Consider the following 12,688-nt stretch of genomic DNA (forward strand, 5'->3'; position numbering starts at 1 on the left):
TCCAGCTATTACATGCATGTGAGACAATTGAAAATACCATAGCTTGGATCAGTTGCACCTTGATCCTCAAAGTGACATCTTTGCTCTTTAACACTTTAAAGAGGTATTTGCAGCAGATTTGCTTATTGCAATATGATTTTTGATTTCTTGATGACTGCTTCTGTGAGCGTTGATTGTGGATCCAAGTAAAATGAAACCTTTGACAACTTTACCCTTTTCTCCATTTGTCATGATGTTATTTACTGGTCCAGTGGTGAGGGTTTTTTGTTTTCTTTACATTGAGTTTTAACCCATACTAAAGGCTGCGGTCTTTAGTCTTCATCAGTAACTACAAGTCCTCTCTGCTTCCAACAAGCAAGGTTGTGTTAGCTGCATATTGCAGATTGTTAATGAGTCTTCTTCTAATACTGATACCATGTTCTTCATATAACCCAGCTTCTCAGGTTATTTGCTCAGTATACAATTGAATAAGTATGGCGAAAGTCTTGATGCACACCTTTCCTGGTTTTAAACCATTCAGCGTACCCTTGTTCTGTTTGAATGACTGCCTCTCGTTCTATGTACTGATTCCTCATGAGTACTGTTGTTCTGAAATTCCCATTCTTTGCAATGTTATCCATAGTTATGATCCCGATAGCCAAATGCCTGCACATTGAGTCAAACAAAATTCATTCCCCAAGGTCAAAAGGCCTGTAGACAAACCTGTTAGACAATCAGTTAGTTTGACTTTGAAAGCATGTAAGTGTTTGTGTTATCTGTTTAATTTTATTATTTTTGAATATGTAGTATGTATTCTTTTATGTCTGGCTTCTTTCTTGCACACTAAGTTTAAAGATTCATTTATGTTTTTGCATGTAGTTGTGGTTTGCTCTTTTTCGTTGCTATATAGTATTCCATTGTATAATGATATGTGTTATTCTGTTAATGAGTATTTGGGTCGCCATACTGCTAGGGACAGCTTCATATATGTGTCCTAGTGCTTGTGTGGCATAGACTTGCTGAATCTTAGAGTATACATTCCTTTCAATTTAATTCGATTATGCTGAACTAACCATTTCCAAAGACACTGTACTTTGCTCTGCATCCTCAGACTAGTTAATTTTAGCCCTTTTGATTGCACATATGGTATCCCATTATGGTATTAATTTGCATTTCTCTGATTACTAATGAAGTTGAGCACAGATTTAAATTCGTTTTAAAAATAAAATATTGTTGGTCTCTAAATAGGGAGCGGTATCGCATAGTTGAGAACTAAGCATCTGATGTTCGAACTGGATTCTGACTTAACAACCACTTCCCTACCTTTTGAGCCTTGGCTTCCCCAATGGAGAAATACTGGTGTGTCGCTCCTGGGCTGGTTGAGAAAAGGAAATGACCATAAATATATCAGGGTATAAGACAGGCCCTCAGCAAATGGAAGATATTGTCAGAAAAAACAGACCATGACTTGTGAGTTGATTATTCCATTCAAAAGCCTCATGTCCCCGTGTTGGCAATGATGTTGAATCATGTGGGCAGCAACATGCGGAGGGGCAGACCTTTGTTTCCCACCACAAGCAGGAGCGCAGGGCATTTAGAGCAACAGCTTGCCCAGAGAATGGTTTCTCTAGCTTTGGAATAGGCCCTCATTTAATTGTTCTGGAGTTCTGGTTACCAGGGGCCTGGCTGGTAAGAACCTTCAGGTACCTAGACCGTGGATTTGCTCCTGTCACCTATAGGCCCCCAAACCTACATATACTTGGGACTCATGGGCGTAATTAGGTTCATGGCATCGCCCATGGAGACCTGGAACCATTGATAATCTGAGGCTCTGCTGATATTTCTGGGATCTTAGAAGATCAGAACTTTGCTGAGCTTGGAGAAGGGATCAGTCAGACCCTTGGGGTCTGGAAACTATTTACTTACCTTTTTGATGTTCTAATACTCCCTCATGTGCCCAATCATTTAACAGGCCATTTGGTTGACCAGCAAAATAAGAACACATTTTCTTATTTGCTGGGGAGGGGAGAGTATTGACATTTTACCCAGGTGGGCTCAGGTAGAAGGTACCAGCAGTTTCACACCTCTCAGTCCATTGATCTTCCAGTTCTGCATATCCTGGGGTTCACAGGTCTGGTGTCGTCCTCTCTCAAATTAGGGTGGGCTTATGGTTATCATCCCTTTTGAGAATAAAAGGAGGTGCTCTTAATATTGATTCAAGAATAATAGGTGTGAGCAGGAATGAGGGAACAGACTTGGGCTTGTAGTCACCCTGCTCCAACCCTGTTCACAGGACAGGGCCTATCTGACTGTGACTTTGCCCTTGTGTTAACAACCGCAGCTATTGATTATGAAAGCTTTGTCTGGAAATATTTAACTCCGGAGCCTCATTTTCCTCTTGTATACAATGGGAATTAAAGTGTGCATGTCTGACTTATTTTTCTCACCACTGGACCAATAAACAACATTCTTATCAAAAGAGAAAAAATGAAGTTTGTCAAGGACTTCATTTCTTCTTGGATCAACTATTAATACTCATGGAAGCAGCAGTCAAGAAATCAAACCACATATTGCGTTAGGCATATCTACTGCACAAGATCTTTTTAATGTGTTGAAGATCAGAGATGTCAGCTTGAAAACTAAGGTGTGCCTAATCCAAGCCATGGTATTTTCAGTAACCTCATATGCATGCGAAAGCTGGACAGTAAATAAAGAAGACCGTAGAAGAATTGATGCATTTGAGTTATGGTATTGGAGGAGAATATTGAAAGTGCTGTGGGCTGCCAAAAGAACCAACAGATCTGTGTTGGAAGAAGTGTAGCCGGAGTGCTTCTTGGAGGCCAAGATGGCCAAACTTCATCTCATACTTAGGACATATCAGGAGGGACCAGTTGCTGGAGAAGGGTATCATGTTTGGTAGAATTGGAGGGTCAGAGAAAAAAGAGGAAGACCCCCAGCGAGGTGGATTGGCAAAGTGGCAGCATCAATGGGCTTAAGCGAGGCAACAATAGTGAGGTTGGCCCAGGATGGGGCAGTGTTTCGTTCTGCTGTGCATAGGGTCGCTGAGTCAGTACCAACTCGATGGCACCTAACAACAACAACAACATTGTCAGGATCAAGGGAAAGAATGTGAGAAGAGCCTTTGTGATTGTGAACTCCAAGGATTGTTATTGTTGTTGTTGTTGTTAGGTGCCATCTACTGATCCTTCCTCTTTGCTCCCAACCTTTGCATTCCAATCACCAGTAATGATCAGTACATCTTGATTGCATTTTGCATCAATTTCAGATTGAAGAAGTTGGTAGAATTCTTCTGTTTCATCCTAACTGGCTTTAGTGGTTGGTGCGTAAATTTGAATAATAGTGGTATTAACTGGGCTTCCCTGTAGGTGCATGGATATTATCCTATCACAGACATCATGACTGTACCTCATGACTGATCTGGGTATGTTCTTTTTGATGATGAATGCAACACCATTCCTCTTCAGTTTGTCATTCCCAGCATAGTAAACCATGTCATTATCGGATTCAAACTGGCCAATACCAGACCATTTCAGCTCACTAATGCCTAAGATATCGATGTTTATGCGTTCATTTTTGACAACTTGTCATTTTTGACAACTTGCAATTTTCCCAGATTCATACTTTGTACATTCCATATTCTGATTTTCAGTGGATGTTTACAGCTGTTTCTCTTCATTTTGAGTTGTGCCCCATCAGCAAATGAAGGTCCCCTGGGCTTTTCTCCCACAAGCTTTACTCCTTTTGCGTCATCATGGTTAACTCTACTTTGAGAAGGCAGCTCTTCCCCAGTTGCATTTTGAGTGCTTTCCAACCTGGGGGGCTCATTTTCCGGCACTATCTATGACAGTGTTTCTCTGCTATTCATAAGGTTTTCAGTGACTAAAGATTCTAAAGTAATTCGACACTGTTTCTTCCTAGTTTCCCTTTGTCTGGAAGCTCATCTGAAACCTGTCCACCATGGGTGATCCTGCTGGTATTTAAAATACTGGTGGCATAGCTTTCAGAATCACAGCAACTGACAAGCCACCACAGTACGACAAACTGACAGATGAGTGGTGGCTGTTTGATTTTAAGTGGAAACTGTCACTTTAAATTTCGAGGAGATCTGTGCACATGCGTTGTAGAACCCTCCAGGGGTGTGTCCATTCATTCAGGCATCCTCTCTAGTCACCAGAATGGAGGTCGCAGACAGCGAGAGATCAATGAACAGATACCAAAAAAAAAAATGTCCACACCTGTATTTCCACAGTTCTGTCAGGTGTTCGTGGCTGTTCTGATACTTCCCCCACTTGGTCTCTCCCAAGATGGCGGCTCCAGGAGCAGCTGAGCATCTTGAATTAGAAAGCAATGGATTTCTTGATTCTGCTACAAATTCCCCTAGCTGTAAGCCTTCCAACCTTCTAAATATTCCTTTATATGTGGTTCAGAGTTCTAGCATCATCCCCTGAGCCTGCTTGGTCGGGTATTCTGTGTTGTTGGTGACGGAGCTCCTTACTGCACTTCCACCTGATCCTCCATCTAGTTACTATTTATTTATAACAGGTGGTGTTGGGAAGGAGGGTTGTTTGGATTCAGGCTTCTACTAACTCAGGCCCCCTGCGTCAACTGGCCCTAATTTTATGTATATGAGGGGACTTTAGAAAGTTCATTATCTTTTCATTCCATTTTTTCAGTGCACTTTTTGAAGCCCCTTGTTGTTTCCTCTCATAGTGGTTTTTTAAGGAGCAAGATCAATTTCATCAGCCCCTTGTGGGAACACACTCATATCTACACTTGCTTACTTGCTTTCAGCTCTAGAGTTTGCTTAGTTTCCTAGAGCTGGTCAGGATCCTCAAGACCATTTTAGATAAGGAAACAGGCCCGGAGGTAGAACAGACTCTTGCTTAAGGTCATACGAGTCAAGTGAAGGGCTCATGACCTCAGGGATGAGGCATATTAAGTTGGGGGCCATGGAGAGGGATGTAGCCCATGTTTAAGGATTGGGTCTGTAGGACAGTGAAGGGGAGATAGAGGTAGGTCTTGGCTCCTCACAGGCCTGAATCCTTGGCACGGAGGAGCTGGGGCCTGGACATCCCTTTCCCCAGATTCCCTGTCACCCCATCACTTATACAGACAGCCAAAAAGAAGGGCTATCACCCACCCAAGGTAGCTGGATCCCAGCTTCAGGACACCTAACTCTCCAATCCCCATGGTTCAGTGCAAGTTTTCACCCGCCTCGCAGAATTCCAGTCTTATGGTCTCTTTTTATTAACGGAAGTAAACACAGAAAGCTGACCTTTCCCGCCCCCCGGACAAAAGTCGGAAGGGCAGGTTATCTTCTGAGTCTAAGAAGTGACTCAGAAAGGAGGAGGATAAACCTCAGAAGGGGTGTCCCTTCCCTATTGCCCCCCCCCCCCCCCCCCACACACACACCAGTGGACAGAGTGTCACTAAGGGCTGGGGAGAGTTACCTTCTGGAATGTCTCAGAGATCTGAGTAGAGCATCGGTCCATTGTGTATGAGAACCTGGTGCCTTTCTCAGTGGGAGTTGGGGGCAGATGGCTTGCCAAGGCTATCTCCCACCAGGAATAGGCTCTCCTGGAGGTCTTTAACTATTTGGGATTGGGTTCTTTCTTGGTCATGAAGGAATAGCAGGAACAGGAGGGAGGTGGTCTTGAGACTGCCTGCAGACCAGACCCTTCCCCAATTCTGTCCTAGGATTTGTAGCAGCACCCCCTTCCCCCACATTCTCCCAACCCACGGAGGGAAATATGGTTACGGCTATTGGTTCTTTAGGATAAGCACTGAACTGCTAGCATTAGGGTCAGTGGTTCAAACCCACCAGCCACTCCTGGGAAACCCTATACAGGGTCACTGTGAGTCACTTAACATTTAGCCGGCAGAAGCAAATCAATGCAGGTGTTCCCAATCTGCCAGGGCCTGAACCTCCAGCCCAGCTATTAATGCTTTTAAGCCCTGCCTGGCCACACATTAACTTTTGTCCTCCTTGCACAATGGATGACAAGGAGAAGAGAAGGCAGCAGAGGAAGTATGGGGAGTGGATGGCCAAGGGGGCTGCTCTGGACAGTCCTGGATCAGACCCTGGCCAGGGCCTTCAGGGCACAGGGTCACTAGTTCCTTCCACTCTAGAAAGGCTTTGCTCCTCCTCCTTTCCCTGCCCCTCCTGATCATTTTCTATTGGGAGTCACAGGACAGGATTCTGGTGACAGGAAGTAAGAAGAGAGATTCCAGTCAAATGACCCAAGACCTGGGGGGGGGGGGTGCTGGGACTCAGGGCGGGACCTGTCTGGGAGAGGACTGCTACGTCCTGCTTTCCAACTTCCCCCTAGGCAGGGGGAGCTATTCTGCTTGTCAGTCTGTCCCACTTCCTCTTCATCCCCTACAGCAAGCCCAACATATGTACATACAGTACAGAGCCTGACATTGTTCTTGACTGCTCTCCCCAGCTTCCCTCGGCCCACCCCATCTCCTACTGAGGGTGCAAGAAGAAAACCTTAGCATTCCTCTTTCTGAGTCTTTTTCATCCCATCATTTTTTTAATTCGCGTTCTTTGGTATAGGTTTAACAATATACATGCCATAGTTGTAAACTAATACATATATGCAATATATAAAATGTACATAATTTGGGAGATGAAGCTAAAAAATAATTTACCAATAGAAGGGCAAGTAAGGAAACAGGTTGGCAGATGTTTTTCATTAACATTTTGGGCTTTGGAGGCCATATAGTCTGTACTGTAAGTACTCAGCTCTGTGGTTACAAGAAAGCAGCCATTCCTACTAGGTAAACAAATGTGTGTGGCTGTGTTCCAATAAAACTTTATTTAAACCCACTGTCCTTTAGTGAATTCCTACTCACAGTGACCTGATAGGACAGAGTAGAACTGTGCCCGAGGGTTTCAGTTTTCAAGATTGTAAGTCCATACCAGAGCAGACAGCCTCATCTGTCTCCTGCAGAGCGGCTGGTGGGTTTGAATTGGCAACCTTGTGGTTAACAGCCCAACATTTAACCCACTTTACTTATGGACACTGAAGTTTGAATTGCATAGCCATTTCACTTGTCACAAAATATTATTTTACTTTGTTTCCCCACTAACATTGAACAATGTAGACAATACTTTTTAGCTCACGGGCCTTATGCAAAGAGGCAGTGGACAGATTTGACCCATTGCCCTAGACCACTGGTTCTTAAACTTGAGCCTGTTTCACACTGGCCTAGGAAGATTCTGAATAATGCATATTTCATAATCCCAGCAGTGATTCTGTAGATTCTGTGGAGGTCCTGAAACCTGCATTCTAACAAGCAACCCAAGTGGTTCAGAAGCAATTCGTCCAAAGATGAGTCTTTGAGAAACCTAGCTCTGGAAAGTCTCCAGAGTTCTATTTAATTCATCTGTTGTTGTTGTTAAGTGCCATCGAGTCGGGTCCGACCCATAGCGACCCTGTACAGGGTTTCCGAGGGTGTAAATCTTTACGGGAGTAGAAAGCCTCATCTTTCTCCCGCGGAGCGGCTGGTAGTTTCGAACCGCTGACCTTAAGGTTCGCAGCCCGATTCGTAACCACTACGCTACCAGAGCTCCTTTAATTCATCTAGCCCCTAACAAATGCTTGGGTCATGTAGTGCCCTGGGGGGGCCCAGAACTGGGTCTGGGGATCAGAAGGATAAGGATCCTTCACCACCTCTAAGGAACTGCCATCCAGTGGGGCACACTGGCCATATATCCACAGCAATGCCCTATGGGCTTTGAGGATAGATGTGAGGCCCAAATTAGCTAGCTCTCTGTGTCCAGACCCCACCAGGGAGTCCCTCCCACCCCTAGCCAGGAGTGGCACTTGAGTTGGTTTGCTGTAGGAGCCTTCAGCCAGCACCTTTTGCCTTTACAGATAAAATACCATGAGGAGTTTGAGAAGAGCCGCATGGGCCCCAGTGGAGGTGAGGGCATGGAGCCGGAGCGCCGGGATTCCCAGGACAGCAGCAGCTACCGGCGGCCCCAGGAGCAGCAGCAGCCGCACCACATCCCGACCAGTGTCCCAGGTGAGGGCCAGCCTGTGGGGCAGGGAGTGGGAGGAAGATCAGAGAGAAGCCCTGTCCACGTGCAGGTGGACCATTGCTTCTGAACCTGCAGGCCCCATCTTACTAATGGCATGTGCTGTTGGCCTGCACTGGACTAAGGGGAGCAGAAGGGTGAGCCTCAGTGTGGTCGGGGACACAGCTTCACTCTGGAACGTTCTATGTGCTAAGGACAGAGTCCTTGTTGGAAAACCCACAGCACATGCAGTCATGTACACGGCTTGTAGACGTAAGCCTTGAAGAAGTGGAGGTTGGGCAAAGGGGTGCCGGATGAGTCTTCCAGGGTGTGCCTTACTTACCACAGGGGGAGCTAAGTGATGGGTGTTTCATGGAGGGAGGGTTGGCAGGGCCATTTCTAAGGCCTCTCTCTGCCCATCTTCCAGTTTACCAACAGCCCCAGCAACAGCAGCAGCAGCAGCAGATGGCTCAATCCTACAGTGGCTACAAGGAACCTGCAGCCCCAGTCTCCATACAGCGCAGTGCCCCAGGCGGGGGCGGGGTAAGTGGCCCTCCTGATGGGGAGAGAGCCTGGAGGCCAGAGGTAGGTGGGCCTTAGGGAAGACATCCTGGACACGGTTCAAGGAGGAGTCTCCTTAGAAACCCCACCCAGGAGGCCTGACTTCTGACCTTTAACCCTAGCTCTGTTATCCATCAGCAGGTAATAGGTGTCTCAGCTTTTTAAGTTGAAAGGAAGGATCGCAGAGTGGGCATACCCTGGCCTGGGATTAGGGCCCTGAGTTCCAGCCTGGGATTCACCTTGGGCAAATCACATCTCTGGTTCTTATCTACAAGAGGAAACCTTCCCTCTCTAGGTCCCAGCAGTTGGGGGTAGAGAGTGGGGCAGGTTGGGGAAGTTTCTCAAGTGCTTGCCCCACTTCACCACCTCACACATATGAGTTGAGGGGTGGGGCATGAAGACTGAGCTGACCCCAGAGACAAGTCAATGCCAAAGACACTGGAGGTTTTGGGGGTCATTAAACTCAAGCTTACCTCAAGACTACTGGTGTGAAGTCTGCATACATTTACCGGATATTTCCTGTTGGTTGGTTGGCGGTTGTGTGCCGTGGAGTCAGTTCTGACTCATAGCGACCCTGTATAGTGTTTCCAAGGCTGTAAATCTTTATAGGAGCAGAAAGCCTCATTTTTCTCCTGCGGGACAACTGGTAATTTCGAACTGCTGACCTTGGGGTTAGCAGCCTGACTTGTAACCACTACACTATCAGAGCTCCTCAGATATTTCCTAGTGGAATTTTTATTTTGAGGTTTGAAGGTAGAACCTGTTAGATACATGTTGTGTCACTGGGAGATTTTTCTCTGTCCTGAACTTGGGAGAGAAGCTAGGCTTCAAAAAAACAACAATACTTACAGAGCATTTCGTCTTTTTTAAAAAAATATTTCCCTGGCTTCATGTCCATTGAACCTGACTGCATTGGTGTTTGGGAAGTGGGACAAAACTGATTATAACCTCAGCACTTATCTTGTGCCTGGCCCATGTTATTGTTGTTGGGGACCATTCATTGATATTGACCCAAAGTGGTCCTATATGACAAGGTAAAGTATCCTGTTGGGTTTCCTAGGCTGTAATTTTTATGGGAGCAGATCTCCAGGTTCTCATGCAGTTGCTGGTGGATTCCAACGTTCAAACCACCAACCTTTCAGTTAGAAGCTGGAATCTTAACCAAGGTGACCTTCCTTTCATGTTGCTGTTGTTAAGTACAGTGGAGTCGCTTCCGACTCATAGTGACCCTGTACAGGGTTTCCGAGGCTGTAAATCTTTACGGGAGTAGAAAGCCTCATCTTTCTCCCGTGGAACAGCTGGTGATTTCGAACTGCCAACCTGAGGTTAGCAGCCCGATTCGTGACCAGTATGCTACCAGAGCTCTTTCCTTTCTTAGTAGCTGCAAAATTCTGTCAAGAGTGTCATTGCTTAGAAAGTGACACACAGAGGTTAAGTGTCAGGGACCAGCCTCGACAGGGAAGTTTGGTTCACGAAGTAGGGAGATCTGGCGGTGAAAGAGATAGAGAAAGAATATACACAAAGACGCAACGAGAGATACAAAGAGACACCCCGAGATCAGAGTGGATGCAAGACTGGCAGGCAGACCCTGGATTGCAGGCATCATGGCCCCTGCAGGCAGTAATACACGCAGGATTCAATCTGCGTCCGTCTTTTATTTCAGGGAGGGATTTTACACAAAGGAAGAAGTGGATTATTATTAACACAGGGTACAGAAATGAAATGTGATTAATCGTTCAAAATGATTTACAGGAACAAGTTCTAAAATATACATTGCAAATTGTCTTAATAATCTAACATTCTTAATTTTCCAAAAATTCAAGCAAAGTGTTATAAATTACTTTTTTGGCTCAAATCCTAAGGCAGCTACTTGAGGTTTCTTAAGCTACTCAAGGCTAATTAACATACCTATAGCGCTTAATCTCTAATGGGTAAAGGTGTTGTTGTTGTTGTTAAGTGCCATCGAGTCGGGTCCGACCCATAGCGACCCTGTACAGGGTTTCCAAGGGTGTAAATCTTTACGGGAGTAGAAAGCCTCGTCTTTCTCCCGCGGAGAGGCTGGTAGTTTCGAACCGCTGACCTTAAGGTTCACAGCCCAATTCGTAACCACTACACTACCAGAGCTCCTAATGGGTAAAGGTGAAAAGGATTTAAATGGTCTGAAGAGAGTCAAGCTGTTTCAGCTACCTGGCTTAGGCTTTCAGGAGGAAGAAGGACCTCTAGGGTAATGGATTACACCTGGGGATGATTTGAGGCGGTTGTCACTATTATTCCTTTAACAATACTCCGGAATTCGCCAATCTACTTTGAGTGAATTCCCTGGGCGGATTGTCTCCAGAGCCTCTTCGAGGAATCCCAGCAAACCGGCCTTTGGAACTTTTATGGCCTCGGCTTTAGAAGAGGTTTTTGTTTTAATATTTGTCCCTGGGTATCCGGGCTCATGTATTAAGTTAATATCAAACATAACTGAATAATTTGATAAAGAACAGTTTGGACATGCTTGCCAGGTGGCCAGAGTTTATTCCTCAGAGAGATTTGTTCCCAGGACCCTACGCACTGCCAACACAGTGGAGACGTTAAGAGAGGCACATAAGAAACCATTTTCTCAGAAGCTACAATTACTGGAGTTAGAAGCATAGAATGAATAATAAGACCAAAGAAAATTATACAGAGGTAGCCCACCAGTGAGTTCGTAAAAGCCTATGAACCCAGAACGTCAGGAGGACACTTCCTCGGCCCTCAGGGTCCATGTGAACCCGGGACGTCAGGAGGTCACTTCCTTGGCCCTCAGGGTCCCTGGCTGGCAATCCTGAGTGGGGCCTTCGTATTGGATTTTCGTCCATGACACAGGGCCTCAGCATCTCAGTGCTTGCAGTCCCCAACAGTTAAGTAACCTAAGAAAATTCGTGACAGAGCCCAGCCCTGGTCTCCCAACTCTTGGCTCACTGCTTACCCAGGGCTCTACCTGGGGTCCTAGAGCAACAGAAGGAAATGGCTCCATGGCCCTGGGCTGACTCTGTGTGTCCCCCACCTTGCCCTCCAGAAGCGGTACCGCGCTGTTTACGACTATTGTGCAGCTGACGAGGATGAGGTCTCCTTCCAAGACGGGGACACCATTGTCAACGTGCAGCAGATTGATGATGGCTGGATGTATGGGACCGTGGAGCGCACCGGTGACACGGGCATGCTGCCGGCCAACTATGTGGAGGCCATCTGAGCCTGGCCGGCCGGTGGCACCCCTGTCCTACCCTCCGTCTTCAGTGCATTCCACAGCATCGCATCCGTCCTGAGGCGACATTCTGCCCCCAGGAGTCTCTGTTTTTTTAAATCTGCGACCGCTTGTTTCTTCCCACCCCCTCCAGCTTCTTTTGCTAACTGAAGCCTGTTCTACCACTCCCATGGGCTCCTTCCTCTGGCTGGTTTTCCTCTTGACCAACTTGTGGGTTTTCTCTCTCTGGATGGAACAGGTGTGTACTTCTCTGGGGAGGCCGTGGCCTATAGGGCTGGGTGGAATGGCAGGCAGACCTGGGCCCCTCAGACCCTCCTGTCCACCCCTCACATACCCAAACATTCCAGGACTGGGGTGATTCCCTAGCGGGAGGGGCTCCATGCATTATGGGGAGTGGGACCCCATCCCTTTGCCCCTGGGATGTGGACGGGGCTGCTGTTGTGTTGGGACCATTGTGATAGATTTACCTCTGCTTCACAAAGATAGGGCTGCTGGCTCACCAAGGGCCTCCTCCCGATCCATCTCCCTCTCTCAAGGACAACAAAAGGAGGGAGGGTAAAGTGCCCGTCCTGAGGTTCATCACCACCCTCCCCATGTGTTCTTCTCACACTGTGATTATTGCCCTCTAGCCCACGCAGACTTGATGTAGGCAAAGAACTCTCTGGGAAGCACAGACTGGGTCAAGTTCTTGCCTTTCTTGCTTTTAGGGACAGCTGTGGGGAAGGAGGGCGGGGCAGGGTGTTCTCTCCTACAGCTCTTTTTTCCTCCTCTCACCCCCAATCTCCAGGGACCCTTGCTTCCTTGACAGAAGCCCCTAGTCTTAAAGGGTGGGACAAGGAAGGCTTGGGGCACCTCTGCCCATGCCATTCAGG

At 46.8% G+C, this 12,688-nt stretch overlaps 1 protein-coding gene across 1 annotated transcript in view; it reads left to right on the forward strand.

Moving 5' to 3' along the window:
- Window positions 1-12,049, forward strand: part of LASP1 (LIM and SH3 protein 1) — a 58,411-nt gene extending 46,362 nt beyond the window's left edge. Inside the window, exons 5-7 of the mRNA XM_006832538.1 lie at window positions 7,884-8,034; window positions 8,454-8,569; window positions 11,631-12,049. Coding sequence (XP_006832601.1) covers window positions 7,884-8,034; window positions 8,454-8,569; window positions 11,631-11,804 — 441 coding nt within the window. The 3' untranslated portion in view covers window positions 11,805-12,049. The remainder of the gene's footprint in view (window positions 1-7,883; window positions 8,035-8,453; window positions 8,570-11,630) is intronic.
- Window positions 12,050-12,688: the final 639 nt, after the last annotated feature.

Source organism: Chrysochloris asiatica, unplaced genomic scaffold (genome assembly GCF_000296735.1).
Source record: "Chrysochloris asiatica unplaced genomic scaffold, ChrAsi1.0 scaffold00007, whole genome shotgun sequence".
NCBI lineage: Eukaryota > Metazoa > Chordata > Mammalia > Afrosoricida > Chrysochloridae > Chrysochloris > Chrysochloris asiatica.